Source organism: Trichogramma pretiosum, unplaced genomic scaffold (assembly GCF_000599845.2).
Source record: "Trichogramma pretiosum strain Unisexual culture from Peru unplaced genomic scaffold, Tpre_2.0 scaffold47, whole genome shotgun sequence".
Taxonomy (NCBI): Eukaryota; Metazoa; Arthropoda; class Insecta; order Hymenoptera; family Trichogrammatidae; genus Trichogramma; species Trichogramma pretiosum.
Window position 1 is genome coordinate 405689 of NW_019640859.1, and position 11450 is coordinate 417138.

The 11450-nt window shown below is 32.3% G+C and overlaps 1 protein-coding gene across 1 annotated transcript; it reads left to right on the top strand.

The window, feature by feature from the left end:
- Positions 1-8821: 8821 nt before the first annotated feature.
- LOC106654409 (28S ribosomal protein S5, mitochondrial) lies at positions 8822-10761 on the top strand. Its single transcript, XM_014374257.2, has 6 exons — positions 8822-8957; positions 9125-9220; positions 9297-9647; positions 9723-9953; positions 10023-10222; positions 10309-10761. The coding sequence occupies exons 1-6, from the start codon at positions 8885-8887 to the stop codon at positions 10717-10719; spliced, it is 1362 nt and encodes a 453-aa protein (XP_014229743.1). The 5' UTR covers positions 8822-8884; the 3' UTR covers positions 10720-10761.
- Positions 10762-11450: the final 689 nt, after the last annotated feature.

Consider the following 11450-nt stretch of genomic DNA (forward strand, 5'->3'; position numbering starts at 1 on the left):
TGCAGAATTGTCGAAGAACAAAGATTTCGGAGCAAGTCGTATCAAAGAACATATTTTTTGTATATTATCGGAACATTATTCCGAGATAATTCTATATCAAATGGTTTCGGAGTGAATTATAATTTCAAACCAATTATAATAATTCAAAAATTGGACTAATCACCATCATATAATCATAAAATAAATCATAACAGGAAGCTAATTTTAGTAAACGATAACGAAGAATTTTTTCTTTATCTATGAAAAAAAAATATTTTTAATAAAAGCTGAGATGTCTAACTAATTCCTTTCTCTTAAAAATTGATTATATCGCAGCTGCAGCTAGAGCTCAACCTTTTGATCTGTATATATTTGTAAAATGACCATTTGATATGATGTTAAAATTGTTATAACATAAAATGTTTCACAATAACAAAGGCTAGTTCAATGTAATCAGAAAAGAGATCAGCTTCGTGAAATGAATGGTGTCCTACCGGACGTACATCAATATTTATCTTTCAAACAATTAATGTTTACTGTAATTTATTTAGTAATAAAGAAAATTCAATTAGATATGACAATGAATTGGAAAAGTAAGATTAAGTTAACTTCATGAAGTTTACGAATTATTTCACTCAGATGAAGACTCACTGTTTTGTAAATTAGGAAAGATCAAAAAAATACCAAACGCCTCGGGGAGATGTGAATCAAACTTAAGGCAATAGGTGTCACTGGAATACTGAATGTGATTAAAAAACTCAAGGGAGCTCAAGTTTTCAACATAAGACCAATCGTTTCGAAGAAATCAATTGACAAAATTTTAACATGTTTTGAAAAACGCAGTACAAAATAATAATAAATTTTGTACCGACAATGTAAAAAGCTAATTGTTCATCATTATTAATAACTACTTGTCAAGATAATTCGAAAAACAACTATCGATCTCGTACGATCGGTTTACAATCAATCTATTTTTTTCGTAGCAATATTGAAATCAATATTTAGAATAGTCGTTGTCATAAATATACATTAAGTTTTTGTGAATAATACGAGCTCAACACACCATTACTATAAAATCATCTTATACTCCACGAGCTTGAAATAAAATTTATTAACTACACTGAAATCATTTTATACATGAAAATGAAGCGAGCCGTGTTTATTTGCAGCATAATTATATTTACTAAATATTTACTCGTTATAAAAGCTCGAAAACATATGATCTTGTACAGTACTCCTGCGTTAAAATGTGGAAAAGGATTATCTCACATAATAGTTAAGTAATAATCTTCCCAATTACAAACAATCATACAGTTTTTAATATATTTAGTAAACTGCAGTTTTCCTTATGCTTTAATAAATACTGTTCTAAACAGAAAACTCTTCTTGAAAAATGTTATCACTCTCCAAAAGCCGGTAAGAAGGATGTGATCTTGTTTGGCGAATGGGAAAGCTGTGAAATAATCCCATATAGTAATGGTTATTTACCTTCACTAATTTTTAATTCGATTGGAATAAATGAAACACTTCAATTCGATAAATACCGACGATTTGTGACTTTCATGAAATTAAATCAAACTATACTAGATAGAAAAATATACCCAGTAGATATTGTTTCTGTGAGCACCAATTCAGAACATGAATTGTGGAATTTTCTCTCCGACTTTCGAAACTCCATTTTTTGGAATAGTCAGGCATCACTTTTCATTGCCGATAAAAATTTTAGAAAAACGTGTTCCGTTGCTAAACCCAGACTGCATATAGCTTGGAAATTTAAGATGTTAAATGCATTTTATCTGTGTAGAACTTCCAATGATCATATTATAATGTATGCTTATAATCCATATGCTCCAATCAAATCTAAATTTTGGACATTGAACAAAGTATCATCATCAAAGAGCGAAAGGTGGACTTTATTTTCACATACAATACAAAATGATTCACTTCCTCAAGGTAAATATTTTACCACTTTTAAGAATTTACATTATATCCATCTATATTGCAGCTTAAATTATTCTTCTATAATTGTTTCACTTATGTATATATGCGTGTAGCTGATTGATATTCTTATTTAATATTCTTAAGGAGATCCGTACCCCAGCCCAAAAATCAAAATTTTGATTTTTGATGCTTAATGAACTGCTAAAAAGAGCAAAAATTAATAAACTTTTTTACATAATATTACATTTTTTTAAATTTATTATTTTCAGACAAAAAAGAGTTTGAGACATGTTATTTTGACCGATCACGAAATTTATCTGGCTTGAAACTAACTCTGAGTGCTGAAGTTGTAGATAAACCACTGAATCCAGAAATCATATCGTATACCGAACGTGATATAATTAATAAGGAAATTTCTTTTGGGATCATCAAAATAGCGTTGGAAAATATCAAAGCTACTTATACTTTGAAAATTTACCCTTATATATCTCCGGCTGATGTAAATGGAAATCCCCAAGGTTCTTGCATAGATATCATTTCAGGGAAAATCGACTTCTCTGCTCGACCAAGGTTAATCGATGAACATTGGGCAATGCAAAGTCATTTTCTGAAAGATAATTTTGCATACATTGTTTCTCGTAAGGATGCAATTGGCAGTATGAAAAAAATTATAAAAAAATTTGATGCCGAATCTTTCGTGTTAGCATTCATGATATTCATGATATTTGTAACTTTACTGCAAAAAGTTTTTAAGTTATCATGGACTAGCTCTTTTTTTGAAGTAATCCGTCTGTTCACTAATTCGTTAGAAAAAGGCGTTTTCAAGAAAGCTAATTATATGTCAGAAAGAATATTGATTATGACGTTAATAATACTCACATCTTGTTTGGCTACATATTTTTTTACTCTGCTGAGTGCTTTCAGTACAATAACTTTGTCAACATCGAATTTTGAGACTATAAGTGATTTGCGAAATTCAGATTATAAGATTTACACTCTTAGTTACCTTCAACGACGTTTACAAAAAGAAACTAGCAAAAAGATTTATTTGTTTAACAATGTAACTTCGTGTATAAAACAACTTTATAATAATGAACGTGTTGTATGTGTTGGAAATTCGCTTCAGCTCAATCTTTTTAAAGTCAAAGAAAATAAAGATATTCATATATCTAGGATGGTGGCAATGCAATACGACGGCTATCATTTTTCACCAGACATGCCGTTATTGCCGAGATTCAATTGGATTTTTCAACAAATGTTTGATACTGGTATCACCATACAATTTGTCCCGCGTTTAAGAAAGCGTAGACATCGTTACGATTTAGGTAATAGCGGTACAAAGGGAAGCGAAGTGGAGCTGGCCAATATTGTTTTGTTTAATGGTTGTGGAATTGCATTATTGATATTTCTATCGGAATTATTGAGGAAATGTATATGGTACTTCAATAAAAATACTGACGTGTAATTCACTTTTCATTTGTTATTTTATTAATTAAAAATAACTATGGGCTTGAATTTTAGATAAACTTGAATGGTGCATAAATATTTCAAACGCACAATTGATTTGAAATCATTACAATAATCGATTACCTTTTAACTTTGTGACATTTTTCGAAAATCGAAATATTGAACATCTGATCAAATGTACATTTTGTATTCAAATATGTATGGTAATCTTTGACAAGATAATTGAAAGAACTATCGATCATATGCAATGGCAGGTTATGGAGCACTCCAAACGCGCTATGGCGCCGAGGTGGAAAATTTTTGAATGAATATTACGAGCAAAAACCCTATTTTCATAGGATGAAAATCCACATTTTTTGGTATAATATTAATGATAGCTTCTTAAATATTTATCTATCATTAATATTCAAAAAGTTCATTCGATTTTACATTAAAAACCATGTTTTCATACTTTTTTAACACTCGTATGTACAATCACGCATCAAAGAAGTTGGCTAAAAATGAGCTATAAAAATATTTTAAATTAAATCAAAAACCTAAAACCGAATGGTGGCACGAGCAAACTGTGCAAACGGGTTGTAAAAACTTTTTTTTGGTACATAGATCATTTTTTTTTCTGGTCCGGGACAAAAGAAATGTATTTTTCAGTTCCAGTCCAATATACAAGCATGAGAATCTATTTACTCGACGTTTTTGAGTGATTTCGATGTTAGCTATCGGGGGCTTCTTTGGCAGTACTTACAAGGAGACCACCCCAGCTCCGGGTCATGGATTTGCTCCAAAATTTTTTTGGGGTCTCCTGGTACCCAATACTGAAGCCATCTGTGCTTAGTTTGATCTCATGGGCCTTAGGGCCCATTTTTTAGAGGATTTTCCACATTATAAAAAAATCTTTGTTATTTTCTATATCGATATTGAAGTACTTAAACGAAAAAATACGACGATCAAAAGTTTTAAAATTTTTCAAAGAATCTGCTTGAATTTTTCCAGAATTTTTGGGACCATCTATCACTTAATTCAAGAGGCCCAAATTTGACGCTTTTTTAATAGATTTTAGGACTTCTTAAAGAGAGTAGTAGATGGTCCCAAAAATTCTGGAAAAATTCAAGCAGATTCTTTGAAAAATTTTAAAACTTTTGATCGTCGCATTTTTTCGTTTAAGTACTTCTATATCGATATAGAAAATAACAAAGATTTTTTTATAACGTTGAAAATATAGATCACATCGGAAATGAGTTGGTCCAAAAATGACGTATCAACTAAATGCATTTCTTAAAAGTACATGAAAAAACAAAACTTTTCATGTGTTTAAAAAGTGCCATGGTTCCTTCCTTCAAAATCTACAGCTGCTCAAAGTTAGAATCTGAAAACTAACTTTTTTCTCCATAGGCCCAATGTAGCTATGAAAAATAAATCAAACATAGTATTTTTATGTATTTTTTGATTAGGAATTCATTGGTGATATGTAAAAAGTGATTCAGATACTCTTACACCATTAAAAATCAAAAAAATGCATTTTAGGCCCAAAATAGATGTGTTCGTCCTCTTAGATTTGCCTGAAATTAATAGAGTATCATTACAACATCAAATTAGAGCCCTCTACCAAGTGGCATTATCGGTTGGCCAATATCGAGGAAGATATACTATGAAATGTGGCCATCATTCACTTTTACATCATGATAGACTGAATGTCGACTATCAACACTGCCTAGAGCAATGAACTGCATTAAAAGCAAGCTAGAAACACTAATTGAACACATGAAAAGTTTTGTTTTTTCATGTACTTTTAAGAAATGCATTTAGTTGAGAGGTCATTTTTGGACCTATTAACTCATTTCTGATATGACCCATATTCTAAAAAATGGGCCCTAAGGCCCATGAGATCAAACTAAGCACAGGGAGCTTCAGTATTGGGTACCAGGAGAACCCAAAAAAATTTTGGAGCAAATCCATGACCCGTAGCTGGGGTGGTCTCCTTGTTAGTTCTTTTAGATGACCCAAAAATTCCTCGAAAGAATCGTCGCTAAGTTAAAATTTTAAATTGGTTCAAATTTTATAGGACAATCTATAAACAGATAAGTCAGTATCTTAATTGTAAATAATATAGTCATTAACGATTTAGACATAGTCCATCGATACACTGATCATGTTAAAAGTAAAAACAAATTAGATTGAATTTTGTCTTCCTCGAGTCTTAATACCAGTTCTCTTAATCCCGATGAGTCTTAATACAAGAAGATAAATTTTACTTATTCAATTTCGTGGCATTATATCGAAGGATCCATCGTCAATTTAGGCATCAAAATGGATAAAAGTAAAAAGAAATCCGAAGAAGTTGTCTCGATCGATAATTCAAGTGAACACGGCATTGTTGTTTCAGACGACAAACAACACGTTTGTAATATTTGCCAGGAGGCATTTAACCTCGAAACAAGCATGATAATACACCGAGACACAATTCACAATGAAAAAAAAGATTTTGCATGTAACAAGTGCGAAATGAAATTTGAGTTCCGAAGTCATTTGAGTAGACACCAAATATCAGAACATAAAAGCGAAAAAGATTTTGCATGCGACCAGTGCGAGAAAAAATTTGTGAAAAAATCGAGTTTGTTCACACACCAAAAATTAGTACACAAAGATCGCGAAAAATTCACGTGTCACAAGTGCGAGAGAAAATTTGAAAATAAATCGACTTTACTCAAGCACAAAAGAATATTCCATGAAGTTTTCAAAGATTACTTATGTGAAAAGTGCGCAAAAAGATTTACAAATAAACATACTTTGCTCTTGCATATAAAGACAGTACACGATAAGTATGGAAAGAAATTTGGACAAAAAAGTCAGTTACTCTTCCACCAAAGAACAATACAAGATGTTGAGAAAAATTACGCATGCGACAAGTGCGAACATAAATTTGGATGCAAATCGACTTTTTTTCGCCACCAAAGTACAGTCCATGAAGGACGCAAAGATTACGCATGCAATGAGTGCGAGAAAAAATTTGGACAACGATGCAATTTAATGAGACACCAAAAAATAGCCCACGAAGGTCGCAAAGATTACGAATGCGATAAATGCGAGAAAAAATTTGGACGTAAGTTGCATTTGCTCAGACACCAAAATACGGTCCACGAGGGTCGCAAAGATTACACATGTGACAATTGCGAGAAAAAATATCAAAGAAAAGAATATCTGCTCTACCACCAAAGGGCAATTCACGAAGGTCGCAAAGATTACGCATGTCACAATTGCAGGAAAAAATTTAAAAGTAAAGGAGGTTTACTCTACCACCAAAGGACCATTCACGAAGGTCGGAAAGGTTACGCATGTGACAAGTGTGAAAAGAAATTTAGGGATCGAAGCAATTTGATCATGCACCAAAAGACAATACATCAAGGTTGCAAAGATTACGCATGTGACAAGTGCGAGAAAAAATTAAGATATATATCAGATTTATTGAAGCACCAAAGGACAGTACATGAAGGTCGAAAAGATTTCGCATGTGACAAATGCGATAAAAATTTTGGGAATGAATACACTTTGATCAGACATAAAAAAATAGTGCACGAAGGTTATAAAGATTATGCATGTGACCAATGCGAGAAAAAATTTGGACAAAAATCGCATTTGCTCAAACACCAAAAAGTAGTTCATGACGGTCGCAAAGATTACGCATGTGACAAGTGCGAGAAAAAATTTGGATATAAATCAGATTTATTGAAGCACCAAAGGACAGTACATGAAGGTTGAAAAGACTTCGCATGCGACAAGTGCGAGAAGAAATTCGGAGCACGAAGCAATTTGACTAGACACCAAAAGACAATCCACGAAGATCGCAGAGATTATGCTTGGGCAGCAATGTTCTTTGATGAGACACCAAAATACAGTTGAATGCGAGTAAAGACAAATGCGAGAAGAAATTTAGACAGAAATCGAGTTTGCACTTCCAACAAAGGACAGTCCATAAAGATTATTAAGATTTGGCCCACGAACACAATTAAAACAGTCCTTGAAAAAAGATTTTATGAATAATTCATTGATCATACGGATGTGAAACTTATTGCAATCATATCCTCTAAATAGTTTCTCAGAGAATAGTTAACACTTCATTAATGAAACAATAAAAAGAGCTGAACTTTTTTTGTGAATATACATATTGATACTTATGTAGTTATTTTTCTAAATCAGATCTAAATCAATCTGATGGCAGATTGATTATTTTTGCTGAGATAGAGACGCGATCGGTAATAACACATGTTCTGACCGAAATAAACAACTTGTAAATCATTTCATATTTTAATTCAACCTAAAGGATGTTTTCTATAAATTTCTTCAAGATTAGTAATGACTGTCATAATTATTTTCGAATTACTTGAGCGGCTAATCAAACTTTGCGTGATGGGCGACATTTTTATCATCCACCACTGTTCATATGGTCTAGCTTTAAAATTAATAATTTTTCCCAAAAAAAAAAAAAAACAAAATCTATTTAACAGATTATGCAGACACGCTTGACACGCAAAAAAGAAGTCTCAAAGTCTATACTGATATGGCTCATCGCTCGCGCATAAAGACCGGATAAATGAATGTTTAATTTTGTAAAAACCCGGGTACCATCCAGTGTAATTGTTTATAAGACCGATGTAACAAATTTTATTTTTTATATGAAAAATTCTCCCTGTGCAATGATACTTGATGGAATACTTAAAGATAAAATAACATCATAGCTAAGAAAATTAAAAAAAAATCATTTTTAGTTGAGAAAGAATCATATCATCGATAAATTTTGCATGAAATAAAAACTACTTGCAGGTAGCACAGTAGAAAATTCCACCAAATTTCATATCCCTGATCATAAAAATTTATACAAATCAGTGTTAATTGACAGAAGAAAATGAAGGAATTACACCATCAATCCCTGGACCGAAGCGCACTGTAAAAGAGCTAGTATTAATTATTTAGTCTTTAATATTTATTAGAAATGCATTTGAAATACAAAATTGTCGTAGATAACTATTTTATAACTCATAATAGTAAAGCTTCATTGACATATAGGATGTATGACTGACTAATGATAAAATTTATTTAGTCTAGTAGAAAGTTATACGAATATTTTAGCATCCAAGAAATGTTTGCGATGATTAACATAGTAAAAATAATTGATACTTCTTATTTAACAAAAAAAATCTCTTTTTTCATTAATGTACACCTTTACAGGATACTCCTTGGAAATGTAAAATACAGAGCATATGATTTTTAATCCATTTTACAAAATTATTTTTTAAGTTTATTTTCTAATTAATTATTCTGTAATGAAAAGGACCCGCTGTTCATCGACAAAAAAGATATATTACGTACGCAATATATCTATATATAGTACAGTATACAGACACCATGTATATAGTTATATTTGATAATAGAAACTCACGCGGCCAACGTCTTACCAACAATCGACATAATTCTGGCTTCTGCTGTTCAAAAGTAGTGCCGGAAAATGGCTTTCCGCGTTTTAAAAGCCTATAACTCTTTAACAAAAGTTGTGACAAATCATAAATTTACAGTCTATGGTGAATACAAATTATTTAATTTAGTGTTTATATAATGACAAATCGTAATGAAGAAGGAATTTCATACGATACGTGCATATAACCTCAATCTCAGATCCGAAAAAATATAATAAACATCATATTATTTTTCTGTTAAGAATTTAATAAATGTTCTTAATGACTTATAGGCACATCATCTAACGTGAATAAAGGATGTCTCAACGCCCTAGCTGTAAATTTACCTATCACCAGCATTACACGTTCTGCATCATTTTTTACTAAATGTCAGTAAATGAAGGGTTTATATGATTTCAATACCATTTAATTTGATAATTGTTCAAAAACTATTATTTTTCGTAGATTCTGCTGAAGCCTTATGGAAATCTGTGACAAGCGTCAGTAATGCAGGTAAACAAAGAGGTCGAGCTAGGCAAACTCGGGGTTTGCAAAGAAATTTAAACAGAGGACAGTATATCGGTGTTGGCAAAATTAATATGTTATGGCCTGGTTTGACTGGTCCAATCATGCGTGGTACAAATGTTGTTAAACAGCAAAGGTTACCAGATGATCCAGACAGGGAAAGTAAACTTTACAAAATAAGGGATTCGACAACAAGAGGCAAGAAAGTCAGAACTCATCCTCTGGAAAGAGGTTGGTCTGGTGCCAAAATAGGTGGTAGAAGTCTTGGACCACCAGATCCTGTAAACGATGGTACCTAATTTTTCTAAATTTTAAACAATTTGGATTATTTTTCATTAATTCTATAACATTGTATTTTATGTTTAGAAACATTTGAAGGATTTGATTCAAGAGTAATTGAACATAAAATTGTCAATCATATGACTGGTAATTTAGGACGTAAACGAGGTTACAGTTCATTAGTAGTTGTAGGTAATGGCAAAGGATTATTTGGATTTGCACTGGGTAGAGCTCCAGATGCAAAAGGTGCATTGAGATTAGGAAGAAATAGGGCTGGTATGAAATTGATGTATGTTCCTCTGTACAAAGATCATACAGGTAAATATTTTTAAAAATGTGATTATTTTGTTCATATATAGAGCCTAAATTAAATTTTTTGTTCAACAGTTTATCATGACTTCTATGCTCGATTTGGTAATACAAAAGTATTTGTATCTAAAAAACCTGAGGGTTATGGATTCACAGGTCATAGAGCCATAAAATGTGCATGCGATGTTATTGGAATCAAAGATCTCCATGCTGAAGTAGAAGGGGCTAATCGTTATTTACATATAATTAAAGCTTTTTTCATTGGATTACTAAAACAGGTATGGCTACCATATTTTGTTATTATAATTAAATTAAAAATGAATTTTTTTTATTAATAAAAAATAATATTTTATTTTTATCATAGAAAACGCATCAACAGCTCGCAGAAGAAAAAAAATTACATTTGGTTGAATTTAAGAAGGAGAATTTAAATTATCCAGAAGTAGTTGCGAGTCCAGGAACAGTTAGAAAATCTGAAGAAGTACCGTCTACCGAAACGCTTGATTTTGTACAATACGTGTTAGGAGGAAAAGTAATTTTGCAGAAGCCAGATCACCCTCCGTTCTATCATAAATACAGATCTTATAAATTGAGACGAACTAAAGATGAAATCATAAGAAATCATGACAAAGTCAGAATTAGATTGCTTGCTGAGTATGGAGAATTCAGAAGTCACCTTACTGATCGTTTCCCAGAAGCAAAACCATTCAAATGGAGTTATAAGATAAAGAGGGAAGCTGAAAGACTAAAGGCAGCAGAAGAAGAAGTGTATTAGTGTAAAAATTGTAAAAAATACATGTTTTTGTTATAATTAGTATTTCATTGCATGTTTTTCATGTTTTTCATGTTTTTCACGTTACCTAATTCTAAATACTAAGAAATCACTAAAACTAAAGTAATTGAATATCATTAAAAAAAAACGGGCAAATATTTTGAACGTAATTTTTTCCATTATCAAACCAGCAGAGAGTGCGTTAAAAATCTGAAGTTCAAATTCCGAAACAGCCGCGCAAGGATACCTGACCGCTTCTACATTAATTTCTCGAGCATATTGCGATTGTCGACGTAACGATACGAAGAATCGCGTCATTGGTTCGGGGTTTTCGTTACAACGAGTGTAGGTAAGCAACAACACGGGTCATCGAGTGCACGCGCAGATAAGCGGATTCTACTCTTTTAGGCTGCTGCACTGCCCCGAGACATGAGAATCATCATAGTCGAGATTCGAGACACCGAGCCTTGGCAAAGGATTACGTGCACCAAGCTGACGGTTAACTTTTCGAATTCTGTCAGTGGCTCGTTTTCGCGTAACGATCTTAAATTCGTATTGTTATTCGAACGAGCCATCGGTAAACGGCTTTCGGCGCGCTAAATCAAGGCAGCTGCCAAAAACTACCAAACACGACGACGGCAGCAGCACGTTACAGCGAGCATTAGAGAAACTACGCGAGATTCGCACTTCGCAGTCACGAAATAAATATATATATAGGTATATAGATACGCACG

Excerpts from the sequence above, each read along its gene's own strand:
- LOC106654409 (XM_014374257.2), top strand. The coding sequence starts at position 8,885 with ATGGCTTTCCGCGTTTTAAAAGCCTATAACTCTTTAACAAAAGTTGTG. Across the intron at positions 9,648-9,722 it reads ACCAGATCCTGTAAACGATG|AAACATTTGAAGGATTTGAT; the intron begins GTACCTAATTTT and ends TTTTATGTTTAG. Across the intron at positions 10,223-10,308 it reads TCATTGGATTACTAAAACAG|AAAACGCATCAACAGCTCGC; the intron begins GTATGGCTACCA and ends TTTTTATCATAG.